General features: G+C 39.9%; 1 protein-coding gene across 1 annotated transcript; it reads right to left on the minus strand.

Moving 5' to 3' along the window:
- Positions 1-9033, minus strand: nfe2l2a (nfe2 like bZIP transcription factor 2a). Its single transcript, XM_047369961.1, has 5 exons — positions 8824-9033; positions 4153-4419; positions 3806-3898; positions 3536-3721; positions 1-1681 (listed from the first exon to the last, which is right to left on the minus strand). The coding sequence occupies exons 1-5, from the start codon at positions 8860-8862 to the stop codon at positions 404-406; spliced, it is 1863 nt and encodes a 620-aa protein (XP_047225917.1). The 5' UTR covers positions 8863-9033; the 3' UTR covers positions 1-403.
- Positions 9034-10483: the final 1450 nt, after the last annotated feature.

Genomic DNA, 10483 nt, shown 5'->3' on the forward strand with positions numbered 1-10483 from the left:
TACACTTTCGTATTTAGTTTATTTAAAAGCATAGAAGACAGGATTTAAAAAAGAAGCTGGGCATCAAGTCAGAGGGAAATTATAAAAGAAATAATGATTTAAACAATCATGAGCATACAGAAATATCTATATTTATATACACACACTTTATATATATATATATACACACACACCCACAGGTACAGTAACAATCTTAATCTCAAAAGCACTTAATGTTTATATTTACAAAATATTGGTGAAAGAATCTGTGAGGATGTAAGAGTATAAAAGTAAAATATCAAAAACCATTGCAACATTCAAGAGGAGTAAGCAGAAACTACAACCGTTCTGTCAAGCTGCTAAAGTTTAAAGCTGAGTGAATACAAAGTTATTGCATAGTATCCTATTATGATGCTGTACCAGGCTACAGATGAGACAAGTGTTTTTTTTCGCTCTTGAAAGTCTTTTTAATGCGAGGGACGAGGAAGACATTGCCATCAGTGGACTGCTGCAGGGAGTAGTCCGACGAAGAGTAAGAATTTCCCTTTTCATCTCTCAGCATGCTGAAGACCTCCAGATACAAACTGTTGAGTTGCTGCTTCATTTCCTTCAGGCTCTTCGTGTTCTTGCTCTTCTCATTCAGCAGGCGATCTCGCTCCTCCTTCAGCGAGTCCAGTTCACCCTCTAGGCCCACGATGTTCTCCATCTTGCGCTTGCGGCAGTTCTGTGCGGCCACCTTGTTCTTGCCCCGGCGGCGGATGTCGCGGACCAGGGCCAACTGGGCTTCGTTCAGTTGGTGCTTAGACATCAGCTCGTTGAAGTCATCAACAGGCAGGTTGATTATCATGTTGACCGTGAAAGGAATGCTGAGGGCCTTGGCCCTCTGCTCGTCTCTGGTTAGACGCACAGAGCGTTTTTTCGGTTTGTCTTTGGTGAAGGGAGCGTCGTCATGGCCCCTCTCCTCTGCTATGTCCAGCTTGTGTTGTTTAGGTTTCTTTTCCTGCTGTTGTGGCTGCCCAGTCACTTCTGATGCCGGATCTGATGCCATAAAGTGATCAGGTTCAAAATTCAATGAGAACATCTCAGAGTAGTCTGACTCTGCACTGCCAGGGTTCTGGTCCATCTCTTCCATCTCTGAATCACTGTAACTAAACGACCCACTTTCGTACACAGATATGCCCGGTGACCTTGCATTTGGACTTCCATTAGTGGAGACTCCCGAATCCGAGTCTAGATGTTCTGCTGTCAGATTCGGTTTACTTCTGTCCATCGAATCTACAGGGGAGAGGCTGTAAAGGTCCATGTGCGTAAAGGCAGCTTTGCTTGGGGAGTCACACATTCTTTCATTTTCTTCTTGGCCGTGCCGACTGCTGCACTCAACCTGTTCGGTTATAGGATAAAACACCCCACCAAAACCTTCTCCACTGAAGCTTGTATCTAGCTGAGGGGCATCTACCTTCATCTGTCTGAAAGCATCCGATGGAGCCACGGTGGGAAGAGAGCCATCAAATGTATTCATAAACTCTGCGGGGCCAACATTCAGATTGTTTGTTTTGACATTGTTGATGCTGGTCAGGGGGTTGAAAATAGGAGTTTGGACTGTGGGATAGTTAGGATAACTTGGAGTCTGTGCTTCAGCGCTGGTTGGGAGAGGGTATGTTGTGGTCTGCAGTGTGTCTTCCATTTGCATGTTCAGACATTGCTGGAGGAAAAACAACAGATGAATTATAAAAACACTTAAGACAGAAGCTACAGTTTAGACATTACAATTTCAGTTGTAAGCAGAGTGGCTATATGATTATCCTGATAAATACAGTGCCTTGCAGAAGTACATGTTCTTTTTGGCCTATAAACACGATGTATGGCAAAAAAACAACATCCCCACAGTATAACATGTGATGGCAGCATTATGCTGTTTAGACCTTTGAGAAGGGTCGGGGAAGCTAGTCAGAGCTGATTGTTAGAGATAAATACCGGGTAATGGAAAAAAAACTGTTAAAAGGCTGCAAAAGACTTAAGACTGAGGCAGAGGTTCAACTTTCAGCAGTACAATGACCCTGAACACCCAGCCAGAGTTACAACGGAGTGGTTTAGATCAATGCAAACTTATATGTTAGAATGGCCTAGTTAAATCCCAGACCTAAATCCAATGAAGAACCTGTAACCATACTTGAAAACGGATGTTTACAGACGTTCTAAATCCAATCTGATTGAACTTGAGATGTTTTTGCAAAGAAAACATTATGTGGTAAACCTTTCGAGACTTGAAGCTGTAATTGCAGTGGGTGGTTCGACAAAATACTGACTCAGCATGGCTGAATATATACACATCCTACACTTTATAGATTAGTAAAATATGTCTGTAACCATGTACCATTTTTCTTATACATCATATTTATTGACTACTTAGTGTTAGTCCAGCACACAGAATCCCAAAAAATACATTGACGTTTATGGTGGAAACGTGGCAAATTGTCAGAAATTCCCCGGAGAGTGAATAGTTCTGCAAGTAAAGGTGTTAAAGTGTATGTTGTTAAAAGTCTTTACAGCATATCTTATTTAATGCCAGTTTTGGTTAGTGAACGGAACCAGTTGCTCCACTTCCCTGATGTCTTACAGGAAATAACCGGTGAAGCTACTTTGCAGCACATGCTGTCCACATACATTTAACCATCCGTGACATTATGACAACATGTCATAATGTCACGTAGGAAGGTTTCAATAACTAAAAAAAAATATTTCATCCAATGCCACTTTTGTCTCAACAGTCTCATCAGCAATTCAGCAGTTCGGCACAATTATAAATTAATTCAATGAATTAGAATATGTGTTCCGGCTCATTTGTCAGATTTAAAGTACCTTTTTAAAATAACCATTAAGCAGGTATTAAATATGCTCTTCATTAAGCCCACATTTCTGTACTATAAATGTTTTTTGTAATTGGTCTGATGTAATATTCTAATCATAAATGTTGTGTTTTCATTAGCTGTAAGCGGAAAATTATTATAACAGTAATAAAGGCTTGGAAACATGGGTCTGTGTGTAATTAATCTATATAATGCGTTTCAGTTAGTAGACTTACTGGAATAAATTAACTTTTCAGTAATATTATAATTTATTGAAAATGACTGTATGGTGAAGATATTAGTTGAGTCTACTGAGTTGTATGCAGCAACAGCCAGTCTGCTCCACCCATTTGTTAATGCAAATATGAGGTGTAGCTACTGCAAATGTTTAGTATGCAAATCTTCACCTTTCCACCAGTAAGCAACAACTGTATGTCTGCCGCTCCCTCTCTGGTTCTACAGCCTTAAGTCAAAAGCTATTAAATCAGTTAAACTGCATTACAATGTAAGCATACCCATCTTTACAGCTTAAAAGTGCCAACAATGAAACCTGATCACAGCACCATGAGCTGTAAACACGTGAGTTATCTAACCCTGACTTCCATACCGCACACAAAAAAGCATTTGTCCTCTACTACTGCTACTCATGCATTCTTTGGGTTTTTGTTCCACAACAAGGGCCTAAAGCACCATAAACCCATGTATTATACCTGCAGCTCAGGGAGGGACAAAAGCTCCATCCAGGCCTCCTCCAGATCTGGAGACATCCCCTGTGACGGAGTCGGCTGACCTGAGGAGAGGGTGGCTGTGGACAGAACCGGCTGCTCTGGGGACATCATCATGTTGCTGCTGGCGGGTACTGAAACAGCAGGCGTGTCCAGGCAAACTGAGGGAGTCTGTGCAACAGAAACATGTGTTAGAACCATAACGTTCTGTTTTAGGCTGTTAATTTGGAGTTATGTTTGAGTCTCTGTTTTTACCTGAGTGTGCTCTACAGGAAATGTCTCTGCCAGCAGCTGCAAACACTCATCAAAAGACATGCTGTCACCTGCCTCCTGCGTGAAGTCGCCATTCTGCAACAGAAATTAGACATCGAGCTGTTACATCCTTTGTGGGACAGCATCCGCTTAAAGATACATTTAGCAGTTTAGGTCTCCTTCAAGAAGTCTTTGGAGCACATTACATTGATGCAGATCTAACAGACCCACCTATGTGTCGCTACATATGCTAGAAGAAGAGGTTACCAAGCTACAGCGCTGGCACAGCCTATCAAATGAGGTAGGAGTGTCCCACCCACAACATGAGTAATGATGGTCTTTGCTTGTACCTGAGTAACCTCCAGGGGTGTGACACCTGGCTGCAGAGGAGTGCTGGGTGGTGGGCGGGGTATGTACTCTCCTGTTTCCTCATCCAGCTGCAGCTGCGCCAGCAGGGCCTTCTCCTGCTCCCGCATCAGGTTCAGCCTCTTCTCCTCCTCAAGCTTCCGCTGCTTCAGCAGCTCATGCTCTTTCTGACGGTGGTTAATGTCAAACACCTCGCGCCTGGCGCCAAGATCAATGTCCTGATTCCACAGAATGTCTATGAGGTCCATGTCCTGGAAGAACAAACACAGATCACCTCAGAGTGCTGCAAGCCGATCTGCGGTCCTGCAGCGATGCTATAGACGAGAATGGAACAAGACTGAAAGTCCCTGCTGTGATGTACGTGTCTAATACTCATGCCACACCCTGGTGCTGTGTATCGGCTCACGGACAACAGCGCTCGCACAATTGTCATGGGGAAGAAGCAGAATGAATAATAAATGTGCTTCTCTGTTTCCACTGTTGCCACCAGACACCCATAGAACCTTCCTCTGATCCTCTAATACCCATCTACTTATCCAGACGTGTGAATCTTTTTGTTCCACTGAAAGCCTGAGGGTAGTTTTATAAAGTTCATTTTTTTTACGATCTCCTGGCTAAAAAACAGTCGACCAGAGATTAGAATCATCCAGTTTCCCTTGATCATCTCTGATAGGTCAAAAAAAGCTAAATATTTTTTTTTTTTTTTACTATTCATTAAATGCTTCAAAAGTAAGAACTCTCACAATTTTTGGCCTTTAACTTCATAAACCAACAGCATCTACTTCAACACACCTTGATTAATAAAAGTCCAATAAAGCAAAAAGATATATGCTTAGATGCTTAAATGATTATTTGTAACATTTCTTAGAATAAAAACATAAAGATTAATCAGTCAAAACTGGAATCAGCAGGTCGGACCCAACAAAAAACTAAACAACTAACTAACCATTAGCTGGTTAATTACTGTTGGGCTATTTGCTGCAACAGAGCCTGGAGTCGGCTGCTTATCAGACATACCACTCCTGATGACAGTAATGGGTGGAGATCCTTCAGTTTTCACACCGGGACTGTCTCTGCTTTTCTTGATCGGAATCATTTACAAACAGGTGAATTTGTTTTTATTGAAAGTGGGGAAAAATATGTACGGGCCTTCTTTTAGTGAGCTGAGTGGCAGTATTCAGCAACAGGTGGAGGAGGGGCAGCTGTACGTTACTCTGAACTCTAAATAACAGGACTTTAAACCCAGAGAACCACATAATAAAACAATTTAGGGGTTTTCAAAGCCGTAACCTTTTAAAAGCGCCATTTATCTTCATACCGGTAACAAAATACACTAAAGTTGAGTTTGATTCAGAATTTAGAACAGAACATGGTAAAAAATACTTTAAACAAAGAAATAATTATCCATTGAATAGGATCTATGGTTGAATCTCAGTTTAATTTTCTATTTTTCTATTGTCTTCAATAAAGTAATCCACACCTGTCCCTGTTAGCGGTATAAAGGTATGTGGAGATTTTATAAAGTTACGGTTTTTTTCACCTACAGATAAAAGTCATTTTAATGCGATGCCAGAGAACGTGACAATGTGACTGGAGTTTACTTCCTGTCCCCCACTTGTTGCTCCACACTGTCAGCCAGCTGGCTGAAAGAAGGCTACTATACTTCTCAGCAGTTTGCAAATATTTTCCGATATTCACACTAGTTATACTTTAGTGTTGTTTTAGTATAAAAATCAAAACTAGCATTAATATATTGTTTCAGTAACTTGTATTACTGTTACAAATAACGAATAGTAATGACCCGAGCCTTATTTATTGAGACAAATCTTGTCCTCCAGTCATTATATTCACATCAGCCCCCATGAGGCCCAGCACGGCAACAATTATGAGCTCAAACTGTTTCCTGTAGATTTCTCCCTCACAGGGCTGAATGTTATTTGACCTTTTTTTTTTTAAACAACACTGAGAAAGATAAATTATTCTGCATCACTCCTTGGCTTTTTCATCAGACTTTATTTACAGAAGAAAACCATTTCACCAGGCCTCAGGATGTTGCATAAACACATGACAGGGGCGGGTACGAAGCCCACTGATGTGACTGATTTGCTCCTCGATTCTGCCAATAAAAAACCATTTAAGAGTTAGACTACTTCTTATTATGTTATATGAGCAGGAAAAAGGAAACTAAATGGGAACTAAAAGGAGAACAATGCCCTGCAAAGAGGATGTTATTTTATCTTTTTTTTTTTTTTTTTACTTTTGGTAAAAGCCCTCTTACTGTAATAATAAAAGCCAACAAATATGCACCTCTGTATATTTTTGGACACTGTTGACACACCTTTCTGACTTTGGCCTTGCAAAATAGGAACCCTCTAATCCCCTTTGCCTCAGTGTTGCATCAGAACCACCACCGCTAAATGGATTACACATTACCAATGGCTGCCTTCTATAAATCCGGCTCCCAGACTGAAAGGTGAGCTCACAACTAGAAATTATGGCATCTACTAAAATAATCTAGTCCACTAAAATGTGTCTCATTGATGCTTTCCCAGATGAAAAAAAAAAAAGAAAAAGTGTTATTTTCGGTTAGTCACACCTTTCAAGCACATCAAACAGGTCATACAAGTCCCTGTAAAACACCCTGACCTAAAAAGCTTGCTTACACAATGGAAATGCTTAGAGCTCTTACTAAAAATGTGCTGCTATAGGAGTCCATAACGTCACATTTTTCTTACCACGTATTGGTCATAGAGAGTATTTGGTGGTAAAGACATAAAAGACTCTGATACAAGCCAAGTATTGGTGGCATAGATTTCACAAGATTCAGGCTGGCACCAGAACACGGAAACGGCTCAAATTTCCTAATGCATTTCCTGGACAATATGCAGCCACCAGTCAGTAAACTGTGCATAGAGTTTAAAATAGTAACATAAAAAGTACAGTGCAAATTACCAACCACAACAAGTCATCCACTTGGGATTATTTTCAAAGGGGCATCTATGTATTAGCAGTCTTTTATTGTTTATTTATCTAAACACAGAGGCCCCAAAAGATCTAACTCTGGCAGTTGATTACACCTTATTTCATCACTGCTTAGACAATCCACCCTTTGACCCAGAGTGATGAAACTCAGCAGGCTCGGGCAGCACCGGCTACTGATGACCTTGAGGACTGAAAGCCATAATACATTTCACTTTTATCAGTATATATGTAGGTGTGGGGGGTGGGCCTTGAAAAGAGGCTCACTACAAAGAACGTAAATAAAAAAAAAACATTTTTATAAAATACCCAGCCAACCTTTGTATGTAGGCCCCCATGCAGATTTTGCTCAAACAGGATTCGAACTAGGACCATTATAGACAATTTACATGAGAACATTGTGTGCAACCTGTTGACAATCCCAACCAGAAGCCCATTTTTGCAGCTCTTTCCCAATTCATGACGGATCCATACATAAATATTGGTTTGGAAAATAAATAAATAAATAAATATCAATAGTCTTCACTTTTAAATTCATATCCATATCCAACCAACAAGATTTTCTGCCAGTCTGGATGGACACCAGGTGGGCCTGGGCTCACTCCACCTCTTGTATGGGACCCATTTGGGTTGAGTAAATGCTACCTACATCAGCAAAACCCATAGTGCATTATGTTGCGCTTAACTTGGCTTTAAACGGGTATTAGGAAAATCATATCAAGATGTGCAACACATCTTGACAGCATATGGGTCACTTCTTTTACACAAAGTTGTCCTGCATCAAACACATAAAAGGTAATTAACATAGTTTCCGTGATCCAACCAAATCCCTAAAACAAGTTGACTATGCCATCAGGGGCCCATTATTCGGCCAATTTCCTATGGGTCCCATTGATAAGTGTTTGCTTAATAGGACTGTGAGGCTATAAGGAAGGCCAGCTAATTTATAGGGGTGGCTACTATCACTGGGGACATTTCCCAAAACAGCCCTTTATGATTTTATCAATCTAAATATGATTAATTTAAAAGTAGAAATAAATAAACATTTCCCCCCGCAATGGAAACGTGTATCTATCCGTTTTAAAAAACAGACCAGTTAAAAAAAAACAAAAAAAAAACCTGAACACCAAAAAGATCATATGCTTTAAAAAGAAGAAAAAAACCCTCACTGTGGTTAGAAGAAGCTTGTATGAATCAGATATGGGATCACATGCCTGAAGGGGAGGAAGGGGGGAGGAGGAGGAGGGCACAATTATGAGCAAACACTCTAGAGTTTAGGTTGTCTATTTACCAAACGTCACCTTAGCGAAGATAAGAGAAAAAAATACCTCTAACTGGTAAAAACGCCGGCAAACTTAAGAATATTTATAAAAACTGTTGATTTTTATTTCCTCTCGGGGAATAAACGTCACAAGTGAATAACTTGCAGAACTGAAAGTGCAGCTTTTTAAACTGTTATTTACATTGACAGCGCTCGGTTCGATATTTACACATTATTACATCCTAACTAAAACATGTCATAGATAAGAGATTTTATTTCTTTTAAGACTAATTAAATTTCCACTTAAAACCCGTTTAGTAGTAGATTGTATAAGAAAGAAACTTGGGTGGGAAGATTGATCTGTTCTAGAAATTAGGTGTTCTTCAAAAAACAAAATGAAAATAGTTTCATTTACCTGCTGGGTTGAATGCATCACCTCCATTTCCATCATCATGGAGAGCTGTCCTCTCTGATAAAGAAAAAAAAAACCTTATGAGTGATAAATACGCGTATTACTCCCCAAAGGCCAGGTTCAAAATGGCGAGCGGTCTAGACCCTGTCCTGTCCGCCGGGGCCGCCGCAGCTGACTTTCGGGAAACCTGCTTCCTCCAGAGCTTGAGAACGTTACAAAACCGGAGGCCCTGCCCACCAAGCTGCGGCGCCGGGATCGTCCCACTCATGGCGACCTATGAGGCTGGAGATAAGGACTCTGTGGGCATGCGCCTGGAAGCGACTGATTATTGCTGTTTAACACACTCGCTGCCAGGCAGGGATATTATAAAATATAGTTACATGTGTTTTAACGTCATAATAAACTTTAAAAAACAAAAATAATTATATGTGATCAGTATCTAAGGATGTTTATTAATCAACCTTTGAGGAAGTTTAAAAAGCAAACTGGAGCGCATGTCATATTTTTGACCACTTATACATCATGCAAGTATTGTTTAGCATAATAGCTCCCCCTGCTGGTTAACTGGTTGGTATGGAAGTGGATGCCTTGGGGGCCCAAATGTCGTCTGAAAGACATTCAGTCACTGGGATTTGCCTTTACAAATAAAAATCTGAGTTCGGCGAGTAACCAGCCCCTTTTTACCTTGAACGACTGCCATCAGAAGTTACTTGATAGAGTCGACCTGTATGTAGTTTAATCTGAGTATAAATTCAGCTGTTCTGTGTAGGCCTTAGAGTTGTTACAATACATTAGTGAGGAAACAGATTCATGAAGACCGAAGCACACAGTATGGCACAAGTGAAAACCAACCAAGACATGGCCATCCACCTAAAGCAACAGGTCAGCTTTGGTATAGAATAGTTGTAAACAAAAACCTTGAGCCTATAAGGTGACAAACATCATTTGCTGTTTGAAGCTGGTTGTTTCACATATGTCTGAAATATTACAAGGTAAATACAGTGCTTTTGCACTTTCTCACAAGTTGGCACATAAAACCCACAAACATCAATGTGTTTTATTTTGATTATGTGTTTATTTTTATTTTATGTGATAGTCCAACATAGTAAAATTTACTCTCGTACTGTTACTTTTGTAACATTTTGCAAAACCTGTTCTTCAAGGGAGAAGTGTTGCTGCACACTACTTTTTAGTTGAACTTGAATAATATTATAATATTAATTTGAAGTAAATTGACTCTTACTTGAGCTACCTCTGATCATTTCCCTGAACAAAGAACAAGAATATTTTAACTTCAACAGACACAGACACACCCACACAGTTTACTGTAAAGTGATATTCCTTGTAGGTACACAAGCACTCTTGTTCTAGTGATATTGTCTATCTGCTGGGCCCGCCATGCCATTTAAAAAGCAAGTCAATTTATAGTATATAGTATTTCTTGTCTTCTCTCTAGAAGTAGAAATCATGTTTTATTGTAGGCTATCATTTGAAAATACCAGAATTTACACGATGTTTATATTTGTGTCATTCTGATTACATAATTTAAAAAATATAAATTGACATTGTGATCAAGCAGGTACTCAAAACTTGAGTACTCTTTTCAGCAAATACTTTTACACATTTTTTTTGGATGACGTCTGCTTTAGTAAAAATATTTTGA

The sequence above is a fragment of the Girardinichthys multiradiatus genome, chromosome 7, assembly GCF_021462225.1.
Source record: "Girardinichthys multiradiatus isolate DD_20200921_A chromosome 7, DD_fGirMul_XY1, whole genome shotgun sequence".
NCBI classification, from domain to species: Eukaryota; Metazoa; Chordata; class Actinopteri; order Cyprinodontiformes; family Goodeidae; genus Girardinichthys; species Girardinichthys multiradiatus.